Raw genomic sequence first — 18081 nt, 5'->3', positions numbered from 1 at the left:
TACATACAACTAGAATCTCTTTAAAGTAAGATAGGTGATGCTAAATGGCAGGGTTGATGACAGAGTACAATGCTGGTGCAGGCAGAAATGTTTTGGAGTACACTGGAAGTTAACTGTTTTACCTAGTAACTAAATCAGCAGTCACAGTGGCATCAACATTGGGGGGATTCCATCAACAACTGACATCGGCTAAATACGCCCGATCTTTTCAAACCAGTACACCAATGTTTGTGTGGTCTCAGTGCAACTGATCTGAATGGCTGAACATACAGATTTTGGAAGTTGATAAATAGAATTAAAATCAGTTTGTTTTCTTTAGTCGAATCAGCTGAATTTACCACTTGAAAAACAAACATACAACTTCGAACAGTGGTTGGTGGAATTCAGATCCGTTTGTTTTCTTTGGTCAATATTCTCACATGAATTTTGGAAAAAACTTTTAAGTGTAGGACAAAAAGGAGGAGAAAAATAACAACAGAGATGTGTCTTGTAAATTTTTGGTCTGAAATTGCTAGATTTTGGAAACCACAAGTTACTAACAATTTGAAAATATAATAATAATTTCTCAAATGCTACCTTTTATTACATAATGTCTTTTCAGTGGCTGTGTAGCCATTTCAGCCTCATGTCTATACATAATAATATGTGTTTCTTCAACATAGGCAGAAGCTGTGTTAGAAATTTTAGGCATAAATTATGACCTCGAGAAATTGTGTGTTCACATGAGAAAAGTGGTGTGTATCTGTTTTGATGCTTAAAGTTTCTGTATTGGATCTTTTTTGTAGCAGCAATCGTTCATTGCTGCTCATTTGGATTTTCATGCCAGTAGAAAATGTTGTGTGTGTTTTTCCACTTTTCATTGCTTGAGGTGTTCAGAGTATTTTATTCTAAAATGAATGTTTGTTTTTCATGCTATTCTGAGTGATAATCATTGAAGGATGATAACTGATCTGACCTATGTCCGTTTTGCTGAATTTTTTTTTTGAAGTTGTTCAGAGTATTCATAATATTGCTTTTTGATGTCACTGCAAAGTGTCTCAACAATGGAATAGAACTTTTCTGTTCATCTCTATATTTGTAAAACTTGTCTGGTTATTCCAATAACTGAGAAAAGAGAGACTAATCTCCACAGTAGAACATATACTAACTTAACCTCCTTGATGAGGAGACCAGATGCATTGAGACCAAGCTGTCAGCCAGCATAATTGTACGACCTCTGGCTATGGCGTCTGCTGACTGCTTTTTTATCTTTTAGACATGATTCATAACCGTGGCACCTGTCTGCCCTATTTGCTCATTTTACTTCCTTCTTCCTTCTTTTATCCCTTTGCTCCTCCTCCTCCTCTTCCTCCTCCTCATCATCATCATCATCGTCGTCGTTGTCTTCCAGTTTCTCACCCCCTGTCCAGCACATGTTCTCTTTTCCATTTCCCTCTTTCTTTTCCAGGTATATAGAGGGGAAAAGTTAATGCAATTGATGCAGTACTCCAACTGGATCTAATACTCATTAGCATATTCTGTAACATAAAATATGGTTCTTGACTGTGAGAGATTGCTGTCAGTAGCTAACACTTTTCGTCAGTTAGTAATAGGAATACCAGCTGTAAATTTCGTATAATTCGATGATTAAAATTATTTCCATTTTCTACTTTTACACTGTCACTGCTTTCAAAGAAGCTTTGAAATTCCCTTAATGTTTCAGGTAAAATGAGGATACGTAAATTAACGGCACTAGTTTGTGCTGTTCTTATCTTTGGAGGCTGCATGCTGCTGTACCTTATGATGGATGTGACTTTATTGCCTCATGAATTTCAAGAGGTATGTTCATTCAGATACATTTTGCAATGAGAGTTAATACAAAAATCTTTATTTGTTAAACAAGCACCAACTTAAAATTATTTTCATTGAAATTTATTGAAAATGTGTTCTAAATTTTTAAGTACCATAATGTTTCCTTAAAATTGTTAAATCCCTTATTCAGGTTTCCATAAATCATTTTTGGCAAATGTCAGGATGATGCCTTTGAAAAGAACATGTTCAGTGTTGTTTCCCTCATAGTCATATCTGATCTAGTACTTAATCGTAACAACTTCAACATTGTTGACATACACATTTAACCTTTATCATTATTTTAGTTCCAGCTTCTAGTAATGTTACTTCATAATGTTTGTTATCTTTGTGTTCAACAATTTAGATGAAGACGATGATTATTATTTTTGGTATTGCCTGACATAAAAGTACAAAATTATCAAAGAAAAGTCTAGTATTCTGACACAGTTGCAGATTTTTTGGCATAGTGCTCTTAAAGAATATATCGAAATAAGGGGCCCAGAAAAATTGAATATAGGTAGATACTTTAAGTTAATCATTGTAAGTGCATCCTGTTTGATAATGAAGAAGAACAATGGAGATAATAATGCTACATTATCTCGAAACATTGACTGTATATTCTAACAGAGAGCATAAGGGTTACCATTTTATTTGAATCAAGTACAATGAAGCAAACTGAAATGGAAGAGCTCCATAATTTATGGGAAGAAATGCTGAGCTGGCCGTTTGTGCTATACAGTCAGTATGGCTGGATGGACAAGTGATTTGTAAGTAGCATCCTTTGCAGACTGACTGCACTTTCTGAGTAACCTGTGAGAACGAAAGTCTGCCACTTGCCTTCCCACAACTGAGCCTATTGTGATCATTTCATTTCATATTTGTTGTAAGTCTGCTTCTTCGACAACCTAGATTTTATTGAGCACAACTCATTTACGATTAAGTTACAGAAAGTAATAGTTCCTGACTCAATGGAAATACAAAAAGCAAAGGACTTCTCGAGGTGGTTCCCTCGTGGTCATTTCAGTACTCTGAATGTTTGTTGAATAAGTCAAGTCAGTGCTGGATTACATTGTGTGTTGGTTTGAATGTGGAATACTCTAATATGAACCATGCTTTTGGTGCAGCCATACACCATCAGTTTTTTCACTGAAAACACAGCAGTCCGTTAAATGATGAGTCAAGACAGTCCAACATTAAGCAGACAGGCAAATCTGTGCACAAGCCAAACCTTATTGATGGGTAATGACAAAACCTAATTCACAGTCCAGGAGAAACTACTGAGCACAGGGTTGTCATCGGTAGACACACCGGAGAGTTTGGTATAAACATTGGCTGGCTGATGAAGTTAGTGTGTGGTGATCTGCAGCAGCCCTAAAATGTGCCACTGGCATTTTACACCTACCCTAGCTTCAGCAGATGAATCCTTCCACCCTCTGTCTGGCAAACATGTTGGAGAGACACCTGATTATATTGAGTGATCCACTGATAGTTGGGTATATTGAGCGATCCATTGATACATCTGGCAGGTTTGCAAGAATATCAATGCAAAATATTGCACCTGGGTATCTGTATGAGACAGTTGATTTGTCCAAGTGTGACTCACTGAGGCAGTAGCAGTAATGTTAGGCTGGAGTGAATTATTCTGCTTTACATTATGAACTCTGAAACAGACACAGATTTTCAGAAGGAACAGACTTATTAGTAAATTTGCTCAGATAGTAATTGCATAATCTTTTCAGAGTGATTTGCTCTTCAGGCTGTCTGTTTCACTATCTTTCTATATCGGCTGTAGTGTACTTGTAGGGAGCAAAGAATGAGACGTAGGGTGCAAAGAATTAAACATCGGTTTTTGAACATGATTTCACCTTCAAGACAATTTATTGAGGCCCGTTTTTTTTTTATACCAGAGTAAAGCATTTCCATATTTGCGAAATACAAGTAATAAAACTTTTTCAGTTTATTCTGTGTTACACATATCTTGAGCCTTAGGCCAAGTTTTTTTTCACAGGCATCACTAATGTGACCTATGAGGATGTCCTATTGCCTCCTTAAATTGATATGAATTGTCTCTTAAATTTACGTGACTATGGTGCAGCTTAGATGGAACACACAAACACAGCAAATTATTTGAGGAATGGTGCAGTGAGCTAATGCATGAGTTAAGCCACTGGACTGACATTTAACATCAAAGTACCCATCCAACCAATCTTATTTAGGCTTCAGTTGTTTCCCAAAATTGATTAAAACAAATAACGGGCCGGTTTTCCGAAAAGGGCATGATCAATTTCCTTCTCCATCTTTATGCTGTCCAAGCTTGTTCTTCATCTCCAGTAACATTGCCATCAATGGATCATCAAACCATAATCTTCCTCCTCTTGACTTGTGGAGGGGCTAATGCTCTGTCTGTTGCTGAATGGAGCCCCTCTAGTTGAGTTGGTTGCTCATTGTACTGTTTGTACTGGGTACTCATTTCTTTCATTATTCACCCTTGGCACATCAAACTTACAAGAATTTCTGTACTGACAGTAATTTGACCAATGATGTACTTAAAGGTACTTTTTTTGACTATCTAATGTTCTCCCAGCCATGATAATATTTGTCTTGAATAGAATATGAGCAGTGGTTTGGGAGAATTTGACCCTGCATCTTTTGTAATATTAATCAAACAGTAGTGTTTGGAAATATCTGATAAGTGATCCAAAACTTGACTAATTATCAAACAGTCTCTCTAATGAATGGGCTTGTGAAATATGAATGGTCAACCAGGAACTCTGTTGGTGCCTGGAAGCCAGAGGACATTTATCACAGTTTCAAAGTGGCTTTCAGCCATTCTGGTCCATCACAAACTAACTGATTCATCCAGAATTTGCAGTGTGCTATGCTTTTGCCCATAGCCAACACTTGATCACTGTTTCTTTGATCTATAGAAGGTGTTTGATACCATCTGGCACCATAACGTCATGTCAGCTCTGCATGAGTGGAGTTTCCAGGGCTATCCCATTTTCATTCAGAATTCCCTATCTCTCCAACTGTTGGGGTCAGGATAGGTGCGATCCTCAGCAACCAACAGGTACAGGAAACTTAGATCTCTTCTTTGTCATCACAGTCAGTGGTATCGCGACTGCAAGAGATCTATGGTCTCACTGTTGTCGTATTTGTCTGCACTATAGCTCTCCATCATCGCACAGCCCAAAGTGCCAATTTCAAGGGACATAGCAGAAATGTAGCCAACCCCTGGGGGGGGTGACATGGGGCTGCTGCATTACTAGGAGGCTGGGTGGCCGAGGACTGAGACTGGATAGCAGGCTGATGAACTAGGAAGATGTGGCTGTTGAAAATAACATTTTATTTCCAACTTGTACATTGATTCTGCAGTGTGGTAGGATGGCAGTTGGTAAAGGCTGGTGGCAGGAAGTGTGGCCACAATGTTGTCAGAAGGTGGCTGCTGTGCCTGGAGTGTGACCTGTTGCCTTGTGGTAGGAGTCCAGCTGCAGCTGGAGTGGACTGTCAGGTCTGTAGCACTGTGGCATCAAATCTCGTGGGTGGCCTTAGTGCAGGAAGCAGGTACACCGACAGGGACTTGAACCTGTGACTGTGTCAGGCGGCTCTGTATGTGTCACTCTTGGTCATATATCTGACAGCACCACCAAAACCTCAATTATGGAGACGTCGCCCTGCCTGCACTGCAAATTACTGCTGTTCATCTTCCCTCCCCCCACTGTACGCTGTCCCTCAATGTCCTACTGGTCCTTAGCAGTACTTCCTCGGGAGCAGATCGAACCATCCTCCTCCGTTCGTACTGGTCCCTTGTCCGTTTAAAACTAGACTATGGGTGTTTCATTTATGCAGCTGCACATCCGTCCCTTTTACGCTGTCTCAATAATATCCACTATTGTGACATCCGTTTGGCCATTGGTGCCTTTTACACTAGCCTGGTTGAGAGTCTGTATGCTGAAGCAACCAAACTACCACTGTCATACTGCCATGACTTTCTCCTTGGCAGATACGCATGGCGTTTGTCTGCCATGCCTGGCCACCTATCCTGCACCTTCTTCTTTGACGACTCCTTTGATTGCCAGTATGGGCACGTCCCTCTTGTGTTACCTCCTGGAGTTCGCTTTCAGCTCTTGCTCCAGCAGCTTAACATCGTGCTAACTCCCACTTCCACAAAGTTTGTGACTCCTTCACCACCTTGGTTTCGTGTGGTGGCCTGTGTTCACCTTGGGCTTCATTTGCTTCTTAAAAACACTACTCCAGCCTTGCTCTGTCGCTGTAAGTTTCACAACCTTCGCATGGAACTTCGTGATTGTACCTTTGTGTACACTGATGGCTCTCAGACTGACTGTGGTGTCAGGTGTGCCTTCGTCATTGGCACTGACAATTTTCAGTATTGGCTTCCAGAACACTGCTCAGTGTTTACAGCAGAGCTCTTTGCCCTGTAACAGACGATGCAGTACATCCAGTGACACAGGTTTTTCAATTGCGTCATTTGCTCTGATTCTGTCATTGCCCTTGAGAGCCTCAGTGTGCTGTACACTGTCCATCCCTTAGTGCAACAGGTACAGGAAAGCTGTCACTTGCTCACTCCTGATGGAGTCACTGTGATGTTTATGTGGGTTCCTGGTCACGTCATTCTGACGGGAAACGTAGCTGCTGATGCTGCTGCCAAGGCGGCAGTCCTCATAGCTCGGCCCGCTAGTTCTTCCACTCCCTCTGATGATCTCTGTGCTGCTGTCTGTCAGAAGATCGTGTCACTCTGGCATCTCTACTGGTCCTCCCTTTAAGGGAGCAGGCTCTGAGGAATTAAACCTCTCCCATCAGTTTGAATGACCTCTCAGCCCTCTCGCCACAAGGAGATCATTTTAGCTAGGTTGCGTATTGAGCACTATCTTTTTAGCCATCGCCATTTGTTAAATGGTGCTCCCCGACTACTATGTGCTCATTGCCCTCAACCTCTGATGGTTTGCCATTTCCTGAGTGAATGCCATTTTTTAATCACTTACGATCTCATTTATGTTTTGTATCTGAGTTATCAGCCATTTTAGTGAACAACCTGCAGGCTGCCGACTGTGTTTTAGTTTTTATCTGTTGTAGCAATGTTTCAGAGGACATTTAAGCTTTAGTTCAGGACCTCTGTTTCTCCAAGGCATATTTTATGGACCTTCCTCAAAGTCCCTATTTTTAGCTGTCTTTGCTTCCATCGCTTGTACTTAACGGGTATTCATTTTTAACTTCTTTTTTTTCCCCTCTCTTAGTGTTCTACGGTTCTGACATGGGGCCATATTACCCTAGTTGTTTTTGCACCATAAAACAAAACAGTCAGACCATACAAAATCCATAAATCCACCCTTAACATACTCTTCACAGTACCCAACACATTGTATCCTAAGTAATCATAAAAACAAACACACACACACACACACACACACACACACACACACACACACACACACACACACACACACACACACACACACAGCTGCTTCCATGATATCAAGGCATATGGCACTTCTTGCATGTGTCCATTTACAGTTCCCTGTGTGCTCCTCCATTTCCTCTTTTTTTTACTGTTTGCTCTCGTTCCACTCTTTCTGCACCTGGGATCGACTCTGGAGCACCTCTGAGCAGCTGTAGGCATCCAACAAGCACTATTGTCGACCATTTTAGCAACTATAGCCTAACATTGACAGATGATGTGGTTTCTGTTCTTGATAAGGACCTTGTGGTACTTCAGCACAGATTTCTTTGTCATGCCTTTTCAATGCTTTCAGTGTGTAAGAACTAGACATCACCACCCACTGCTCCACTCTATACTGTCGTACGTCTCCCACGCATTTGACAACTTCCCCCTGTCCACTCCTACTATCGTTACCGTAGTGCTATTGATAAGCCATACTACACCTATTCCACCAATTCTGGTGGCACTCCTTGTGCATATGCTCTGTACCCTCACAATTTCAACACTTCACATTTGCAGAGAATACATCATGCTCTTCCCTCACACTCGTTAACACATCTGTCTCTCTACACTCCAAAACCCATCTCACAGCCGAATGGAAATCGTTAGGTGCCCCTGTGCCCATCATCCTTAACATATCTGGCGGCATACCCTATAGGAAATTATTGACCACCCTCTGCTTGGCCTCTTGCAGCAAAACTTTATTCGCTTCATCAGTCATACATTCACTTTTCTTTCTCTTTTGGCAAAATCTTCCATGGTCTCCACTTGCCACTTTGTAATAGTGCTCAGCTACACCAAAAAGACTCTCATACTATTCTGCTTTTTATACCTCTGCAGAGGCTCCTGGTCCAACTACTCAAGCATTTCTTCCTTACCAGACACTTCCGTGCTTCTCACAAAGGTCTCTGCTTTTCCTGCTAAACATAACTTTGCTACCTGCAACTTGTTATGGGTGTACTGATGTTGTAATGTCCTCCACTAACAAAATTACATCCTCAGATAAACTTTCAGAAAAGGGACAGACTAGGTTTGTGGAAGCCAGATCTGTTACAAGCCTCTCTAATTGCAAACTTATTAAGCAAGATCTATTTTCTGCTCTCCATTGTGCTAACTCATTAACTAACGCCTGAACTGCCACTAGCCTAATGATGCCCTGCGCCTCTGACTCTGCCATTGCTGCACCTTTATCCTTCATTAATACACAATCAAATGTGCAGTAATTACCAAATGACAAAAAGAAAGGAAGAAATTACACCTTGCACTTTGTCATTAACCACCTAGATTCTCTACAGTGCTTTGCAACATGACCAAACTGATGGCAAGTAAAACAAGTCACATATACAGATTCAGCACACGGTGTGGGGTGCCCAAGCAGATTACACTGTGAACACCTCACAGCGTCTAAATACTGCTCTTTACTGTTGCCACAAAATTCCCACACATTCTGCTCTAAACAAATTAACCCTCACATTACAGTAGTGCTCCCTCTTAGATCACCTGCCAGTCACACATATAAAAAAATAAGTTTCTCCACACGCTCCACTGTGTTGATAGTGCAGATTGTGTTCCTGCACAGGTGTTGTACCCTGTGCTGCCCACAGAAGACGGTATCAGTACTTCTGACACCACTTTATAGCTGCCCCTAGGGATAATATGGGGTGGCTGCAATGTCGGGGCTGGGTGGCAAGTGGTGAGACTGTATTGCAGGCCAATGAGGGCCAGGAAGAAGTGGCTGTTTAAATTAACATTTTATTTCCAATTTATATGTTGGTTCACTGGTGTGGTAGAAAGGCATGCTGTACTGTGACACAAAGTCTGGTGGACAAACTTGGTGCAGGAAGCAGGTACCCCAGCAGGGAGTCAAACCCAAGGCTATGGCTGGCAGCTCTGTATTATCTCCTCATCTGGCATAGACCATCTGCCCTGTTGGTACTGCTGTGTTGCGAATGAATGTGCTGCAAAATTGTTATTTACAGCAGATAGCAGCCCACTTGGGATCCCAATGCACCTCTCCTGGTCACATACCTGGCAATACCACCAAGACCCCGATGATTGAGACACTGCCTTGCCTATGTCCTGCACTACTGCTGCAATGGCAAGTTATGCTGAGTGAGGCTAGCCCATCTGTCAAAAATTTCACATGCTTTTTGTCTTAACCCAAACATCAACATGCCACGTTCACTGGCCAATGGCAACTAATGGAATGTTCCACTGCACCTTTTCATGTTTTACTCTGCCGGTGGTGGTATTCCAGAAAGTTCGTAAGTGGGCTGTGAGTCTTGGATATCACTCTCCTCCCATGAAGACTTGTGTTTTGCACTTTTGTTAACTCAATACTGTGCAGTCACATCCTGAACGTTATCTGGGTGAACAGTTACTTGAAGTCATTGAAACTTTCAAAGTCTTTTATTTGACGGTCAACTTGGTTACTGGATGTACATCAGCTCAATGCAAACTGGTTGTTGTTGTTGTTGTTGTTGTTGTTGTTGTTGTCTTCAGTCCTGAGACTGGTTTGATGCAGCTCTCCATGCTACTCTATTCTGTGCAAGCTGCTTCATCTCCCAGTACCTACTGCAACCTACATCCTTCTGAATCTGCTTAGTGTACTCATCTCTCGGTCTCCCTCTACGATTTTTACCCTCCACGCTGCCCTCCAATGCTAAATTTGTGATCCCTTGATGCTTCAAAACATGTCCTACCAAGCGATCCCTTCTTCTAGTCAAGTTGTGCCACAAACTTCTCTTCTCCCCAATCCTATTCAATACTTCCTCATTAGTTATGTGATCTACCCATTTAATCTTCAGCATTCTTCTGTAGCACCACATTTCGAAAGCTTCTATTCTCTTCTTGTCCAAACTATTTATCGTCCATGTTTCACTTCCATACATGGCTACACTCCAAACAAATACTTTCAGAAACGACTTCCTGATACATAAATCTATATTCGATGTTAACAAATTTCTCTTCTTCAGAAACGCTTTCCTTGCCATTGCCAGTCTACATTTTATATCCTCTCTACTTCGACCATCATCAGTTATTTTACTTCCTAAATAGCAAAACTCCTTTACTACTTTAAGTGTCTCATTTCCTAATCTAATTCCCTCAGCATCGCCCGACTTAATTCGACTACATTCCATTATTCTCGTTTTGCTTTTGTTGATGTTCATCTTGTACCCGCCTTTCGAGACATTCTCCATTCCGTTCAGCTGCTCTTCCAAGTCCTTTGCCGTCTCTGACAGAATTACAATGTCATCGGCGAACCTCAAAGTTTTTATTTCTTCTCAATGGATTTTAATACCTACTCCAAATTTTTCTTTTGTTTCCTTTACTGCTTGCTCAATATACAGATTGAATAACATCAGGGAGAGGCTACAACCCTGTCTCATTCCTTTCCCAACCACTGCTTCCCTTTCATGCCCTTCGACTCTTATGACTGCCATCTGGTTTCTATACAAATTGTAAATAGCCTTTCGCTCCCTGTATTTTACCCCTTCCCCCTTTAGAATTTGAAAAAGAGTATTCCAGTCAACATTGTCAAAAGCTTTCTCTAAGTCTACAAATGCTAGAAACGTAGGTTTGCCTTTTCGTAATCTTTCTTCTAAGATAAGTCGTAAGGTCAGTATTGCCTCACGTGTTCCAACATTTCGACGGAATCCAAACTGATCCTCCCCGAGGTCGGCAACTACCAGTTTTTCCATTAATCTGTAAAGAATTCGCGTTAGTATTTTGCAGCCGTGGCTTATTAAACTGATAGTTCGGTAATTTTCACATCTGTCAACACCTGCTTTCTTTGGGATTGGAATTATTATATTCTTCTTGAAGTCTGAGGGTATTTCGCCTGTCTCATACATCTTGCTCACCAGCGGGTAGAGTTTTGTCAGGACTGGTTCTCCCAAGGCCGTTAGTAGTTCTAATGGAATGTTGTCTACTCCGGGGGCCTTGTTTCGACTCAGGTCTTTCAGTGCTCTGTCAAACTCTTCACACAGTATCGTATCTCCCATTTCGTCTTCATCTACATCCTCTTCCATTTCCATAATATTGTCCTCAAGTCATCGCCTTTGTATAAACCTTCTATATACTCCTTCCACCTTTCTGCCTTCCCTTCTTTGCTTAGAACTGGGTTGCCATCTGAGCTCTTGATATTCATACACGTGGTTCTCTTCTCTCCAAAGGTCTCTTTAATTTTCCTGTAGGCAGTATCTGTCTTACCCCTAGTGAGATAAGCTTCTACATCCTTACATTTGTCCTCTAGCCATCCCTGTTTAGCCATTTTGCACTTCCTGTCGATCTCATTTTTGAGACGTTTGTATTCCTTTTTGCCTGCTTCATTTACTGCATTTTTATATTTTCTCCTTTCATCAATTAAATTCAATATTTCTTCTGTTACCCAAGGATTTCTAGCAGCCCTCGTCTTTGTACCTACTTTATCCTCTGCTGCCTTCACTACTTCATCCCTCAGAGCTACCCATTCTTCTTCTACTGTATTTCTTTCCCCTATTCCTGTCAATTGTTCCCTAATGCTCTCCCTGAAACTCTGTACAACTTCTGGTTCTTTCAGTTTATCCAGGTCCCATCTCCTTAATTTCCCACATTTTTGCAGTTTCTTCAGTTTTAATCTGCAGGTCATAACCAATAGATTGTGGTCAGAGTCCACATCTGCCCCTGGAAATGTCTTAAAACTTAAAACCTGGTTCCTAAATCTCTGTCTTACCATTATATAATCTATCTGATACCTTTTAGTATCTCCAGGGTTCTTCCACGTATACAACCTTCTTTCATGATTCTTAAACCAAGTGTTAGCTATGATTAAGTTGTGCTCTGTGCAAAATTCTACTAGGTGGCTTCCTCTTTCATTTCTTAGCCCCAATCCATATTCACCTACTATGTTTCCTTCTCTCCCTTTTCCTACACTCGAATTCCAGTCACCCATTACTATTAAATTTTCGTCTCCCTTCACTATCTGAATAATTTCTTTTATTTCATCGTACATTTCTTCAATTTCTTCATCATCTGCAGAGCTAGTTGGCATATAAACTTGTACTACTGTAGTAGGTGTGGGCTTCGTATCTATCATGGCCACTATAATGCGTTCACTATGCTGTTTGTAGTAGCTTACCCGCATTCCTGTTTTCCTATTCATTATTAAACCTACTCCTGCATTCCCCCTATTTGATTTTGTGTTTATAACCCTGTAGTCACCTGACCAGACGTCTTGTTCCTCCTGCCACCGAACTTCACTAATTCCCACTATATCTAACTTTAACCTATCCATTTCCCTTTTTAAATTTTCTAACCTACCTGTCCGATTAAGGGATCTGACATTCCACGCTCCGATCCGTAGAACGCCAGTTTTCTTTCTCCTGATAACGACATCCTCCTGAGTAGTCCCCGCCCGGAGATCCGAATGGGGGACTATTTTACCTCCGGAATATTTTACCCAAGAGGATGCCATCATCATTTAATCATACAGTACAGCTGCATGTCCTCGGGAAAAATTACGGCTGTAGTTTCCCCTTGCTTTCAGCTGTTCGCAGTACCAGCACAGCAAGGCCGTTTTGGTTAAAGTTGCAAGGCCAGATCAGTCAATCATCCAGACTGTTGCCCCTGCAACTACTGAAAAGGCTGCTGCCCCTCTTCAGGAACCACACGTTTGTCTGGCCTCTCAACAGATACCCCTCCGTTGTGGTTGCACCTACGGTACGGCCATCTGTATCGCTGAGGCACGCAAGCCTCCCCACCAACGGCAAGGTCCATGGTTCATGGGGGGAATATGGAAATGTAATTCCCCTGGGATGCAGACCACACATTTCTTCTGTGTATTTATAAAGCTTTTATTTCTTCCAGCTGGACGATGAATGTGTTGCCTGTGGGTCGGCTGCATTATCAGTATTGAGTTTGTTATACTGTGTCCAACAGTGTGGTGTACAGTTGGCAACTAGAACCTTCCATGTAAGCCCTGTGGGCAGCATCGTGGTGAAAGCTGGTGACCCACAACTGACAGTCAGTTGCCAGCAACTCTTGATGAACTATGTGATTACAATCTGTCGAGACACTTAGCCACCTGTGCTGCTCAACTCTTTTTTTTTTACAACTAGCAATTCAGACTGTATGCAGATCACCCAAAAGTAGGTGGATCAGCTGGGATACAAATGGACACACTATGCAAGACCCTCCAATTGCCCAATCTTATATGTGTGCATAGAGATCCCTCTCACACCTGCTGTGGTGTGTATTTCAGTCCTCTGATTCAAATGAACCTATTTTGTAGCCCTAAGAAAAATGCTGATCCCACTGTTCTCAGATCCCTATTCTGTTCAGCTCTCGACAGTCACCCAAATTTGACATGCACATATCTGCATAGCTGGATCAAAATTCAACAATAGTTTTGGTTTTGCTTTTGCTTTTGCATTATCAGGGGGCAGGAGAAGTTCTTTTTGCTGAGTGCATGCAGTGTGTACACTTCAGAATTGGTCACCATATCACAGGCTCCGTAGTACAATAAAACACTCTCCACAAACAACTTCTTGGTTTGCAGTGACTCCATGAGCTGCTTATTGATCTCCACAGCTGTGGTACCACTGTAATGTCTCTCTGGACACTGAGCGATGTGGATATTCTGGGAAATTAAATCACTATAGACTGGCAAAAGAAGCAACCACAAGACAAGCTTAGAGTACTGGGCATAGACCTATGACTGCATCTGCGACGTCAAATTTTGAAAACCTGGGATGTGAAATTACAGGCTGCCACAACTCTCAGCAAGCTGAGGGCAATAAAGGACGTGGCATGCTTTGTTCCAAACCTCCTGGAGAAAAGCCATTGTGCTGACCTGTCTACGTATAGGCCACAAGGTCCTTTTATGTCAAGAGGACAGCTATGGTAATCGTCTCACAATTGTTCATATTCTCACAGATTTTATCCTTCTCGCTGATATGAGATGAGCCATCAACATGTTTATCACTCAGACCCAGATACTGGCAGATGAAGGGATAGCAGCTGACAGTCATACATTTCCTGAAGGAATTGCATTTTATAATAAAATTAGTGGGTCCCAAAGTTTGGTGTCAAGGGTGGATGTGGGATGAGGATATCTTAAAGTGATGTGTGTCCAGGGTGGCCTTCAGTTACTTTCTCCAATTTATATATATATATATATATATATATATATATATATATATATATATATATATATATATATATATATATATATTAAAAATAAAGATTCCAAGACTTACCAAGCGGGAAAGCGCCGGCAGACAGGCACATGAACAAAACACACAAACACACACACAAAATTACGAGCTTTCGCAACTGGCAGTTGCTTCGTCAGGAAGGAAGGAAGGAGAGGGAAAAATGAAAGGGTGTGGGTTTTAAGGGAGAGGGTAAGGAGTCATTCCAATCCCGGGAGCGGAAAGACTTCCCTTAGGGGAAAAAAAAAAAAGGACAGGTGTACATTCGCACACACACACACATATCCATCCGCACATACACAGACACAAGCAGACATATTTAAAGGCAAAGAGTTAAGGGCAGAGATGTCAGTCGAGGCGGAAGTACAGAGGCAAAGAAGTTGTTGAAAGACAGGTGAGGTATGAGCGGCGGCAACTTGAAATTAGCGGAGGTTGAGGCCTGGCGGATATCGAGAAGAGAGGATATACTGAAGGGCGAGTTCCCATCTCCGGAGTTCGGATAGGTTGGTGTTGGTGGGAAGTATCCAGATAACTCGGACGGTGTAACACTGTGCCAAGATGTGCTGGCCATGCATCAAGGCATGTTTAGCCACAGGGTGATCCTCATTACCAACAAACACTGTCTGCCTGTGTCCATTCATGCGAATGGACAGTTTGTTGCTGGTCATTCCCACATAGAAAGCATCACAGTGCAGGCAGGTCAGTTGGTAAATCACGTGGGTGCTTTCACATGTGGCTCTCCCTTTGATCGTGTACACCTTCCGGGTTACAGGACTGGAGTAGGTGGTGGTGGGAGGGTGCATAGGACAGGTTTTACACCGGGGGCGGTTGCAAGGGTAGGAGCCAGAGGGTAGGGGAGGTGGTTTGGGGATTTCATAGGGATGAACCAAGAGGTTACGAAGGTTAGGTGGACGGCGGAAAGACACTCTTGGTGGAGTGGGGAGGATTTCATGAAGGATGGATCTCATTTCGGGGCAGGATTTTAGGAAGTCGTATCCCTGCTGGAGAGCCACATTCAAGGTCTGATCCAGTCCCGGGAAGTATTCTGTTACAAGTGGGGCACTTTTGGGGTTCTTCTGTGAGAGGTTCTGGGTTTGAGGGGATGAGGAAGTGGCTCTGGTTATCTGCTTCTGTACCAGGTTGGGAGGGTAGTTGCGGGATGCGAAAGTTGTTTTCAGGTTGTTGGTGTAATGGTCGAGGGATTCAGGACTGGAGCAGATTCGTTTGCCACGAAGGCCTAGGCTGTAGGGAAGGGACCGTTTGATATGGAATGGGTGGCAGCTGTCATAATGGAGGTACTGTTGCTTGTTGGTGGATTTGATGTGGACGGATGTGTGCAGCTGGCCATTGGACAGATGGAGGTCAACATCTAGGAAAGTGGCATGGGATTTGGAGTAGGACCAGGTGAATCTGATGGAACCAAAGGAGTTGAGGTTGGAGAGGAAATTCTGGAGTTGTTCTTCACTGTGAGTCCAGATCATGAAGATGTCAAAATCTTCATGATCTGGACTCACAGTGAACAACAACTCCAGAATTTCCTCTCCAACCTCAACTCATTTGGTTCCATCAGATTCACCTGGTCCTACTCCAAATCCCATGCCACTTTCCTAGATGTTGACCTCCATCTGTCCAATGGCCAGCTGCACACATCCGTCCACATCAAACCCACCAACAAGCAACAGTACCTCCATTATGACAGCTGCCACCCATTCCATATCAAACGGTCCCTTCCCTACAGCCTAGGCCTTCGTGGCAAACGAATCTGCTCCAGTCCTGAATCCCTCGACCATTACACCAACAACCTGAAAACAACTTTCGCATCCCGCAACTACCCTCCCAACCTGGTACAGAAGCAGATAACCAGAGCCACTTCCTCATCCCCTCAAACCCAGAACCTCTCACAGAAGAACCACAAAAGTGCCCCACTTGTAACAGAATACTTCCCGGGACTGGATCAGACCTTGAATGTGGCTCTCCAGCAGGGATACGACTTCCTAAAATCCTGCCCCGAAATGAGATCCATCCTTCATGAAATCCTCCCCACTCCACCAAGAGTGTCTTTCCGCCGTCCACCTAACCTTCGTAACCTCTTGGTTCATCCCTATGAAATCCCCAAACCACCTTCCCTACCCTCTGGCTCCTACCCTTGCAACCGCCCCCGGTGTAAAACCTGTCCTATGCACCCTCCCACCACCACCTACTCCAGTCCTGTAACCCGGAAGGTGTACACGATCAAAGGGAGAGCCACATGTGAAAGCACCCACGTGATTTACCAACTGACCTGCCTGCACTGTGATGCTTTCTATGTGGGAATGACCAGCAACAAACTGTCCATTCGCATGAATGGACACAGGCAGACAGTGTTTGTTGGTAATGAGGATCACCCTGTGGCTAAACATGCCTTGATGCATGGCCAGCACATCTTGGCACAGTGTTACACCGTCCGAGTTATCTGGATACTTCCCACCAACACCAACCTATCCGAACTCCGGAGATGGGAACTCGCCCTTCAGTATATCCTCTCTTCTCGATATCCGCCAGGCCTCAACCTCCGCTAATTTCAAGTTGCCGCCGCTCATACCTCACCTGTCTTTCAACAACTTCTTTGCCTCTGTACTTCCGCCTCGACTGACATCTCTGCCCTTAACTCTTTGCCTTTAAATATGTCTGCTTGTGTCTGTGTATGTGCGGATGGATATATGTGTGTGTGTGTGCGAGTGTACACCTGTCCTTTTTTTCCCCTAAGGGAAGTCTTTCCGCTCCCGGGATTGGAATGACTCCTTACCCTCTCCCTTAAAACCCACATCCTTTCATTTTTCCCTCTCCTTCCCTCTTTCCTGACGAAGCAACTGCCAGTTGCGAAAGCTCGTAATTCTGTGTGTGTGTTTGTGTGTTTTGTTCATGTGCCTGTCTGCCGGCGCTTTCCCGCTTGGTAAGTCTTGGAATCTTTGTTTTTAATATATTTTCCCATGTGGAAGTTTCTTTCTGTTTTATATATATATATATATATATATATATATATATATATATATATATATATATATATATATATATATGAGTGCGTAGAGTCTTCTTTTTATACCCCCTATTAGTAGTACTTATTATGATGGTACATCTTGGAACATCCTTCAGCAACCGGTTACAGTTTTTAGCTACCTGCGATTTATCTCACTTTTGGCTATCTGACTTGACCCCTTAACATAAAACCCCAAATTATCTAGCTTTTGTTATTTTGACAGAAACTTAAGATTCCAAGTATACTTGGGCAACTTAAGAACAGACTTTCGAAAAAATAAAATTCAGCTCATGTCCATTTCAACAAAGATAGTTAAATTATTGGCTACTAGGGAGCATCTGGCCCTACATCTGTAACCTGGCTGTTGTAGTTTGGTCGAGGTGGTTGCCCCTAGATATCATCTTTACTGTTTGCAATTTCGGATGCTTGACTACAAAACGTTTGCTTTCAGTCTCTCTCTTGTATTGTTGTTTAGGCGTGCCTATAACCTGAGTTTGACAATGAATTTAGTGGCTCAGAAAGTGAAGCAGAATGTGATGTTACCTCAATAGAGACTATAAAAGTGACAACACTTCATCAGTTGA

At 42.6% G+C, this 18081-nt stretch overlaps 1 protein-coding gene across 2 annotated transcripts in view; it reads left to right on the top strand.

Annotated features, from left to right (window-relative positions):
* The window catches only part of LOC126340516 (alpha-mannosidase 2x), a 162792-nt gene that overhangs the window by 12830 nt on the left and 131881 nt on the right, over window positions 1-18081 (top strand). For both annotated transcript variants that reach the window (XM_050001696.1, XM_050001697.1), the window contains exon 2: window positions 1703-1818. In XM_050001696.1, coding sequence (XP_049857653.1) covers window positions 1708-1818 — 111 coding nt within the window. In that variant the 5' untranslated portion in view covers window positions 1703-1707. The remainder of the gene's footprint in view (window positions 1-1702; window positions 1819-18081) is intronic.

This window comes from Schistocerca gregaria, chromosome 1 (genome assembly GCF_023897955.1).
Source record: "Schistocerca gregaria isolate iqSchGreg1 chromosome 1, iqSchGreg1.2, whole genome shotgun sequence".
Lineage (NCBI taxonomy): Eukaryota > Metazoa > Arthropoda > Insecta > Orthoptera > Acrididae > Schistocerca > Schistocerca gregaria.
Note: the sequence above shows the minus strand (reverse complement) of the source record. Positions and strands in the feature narration are given on the sequence as shown.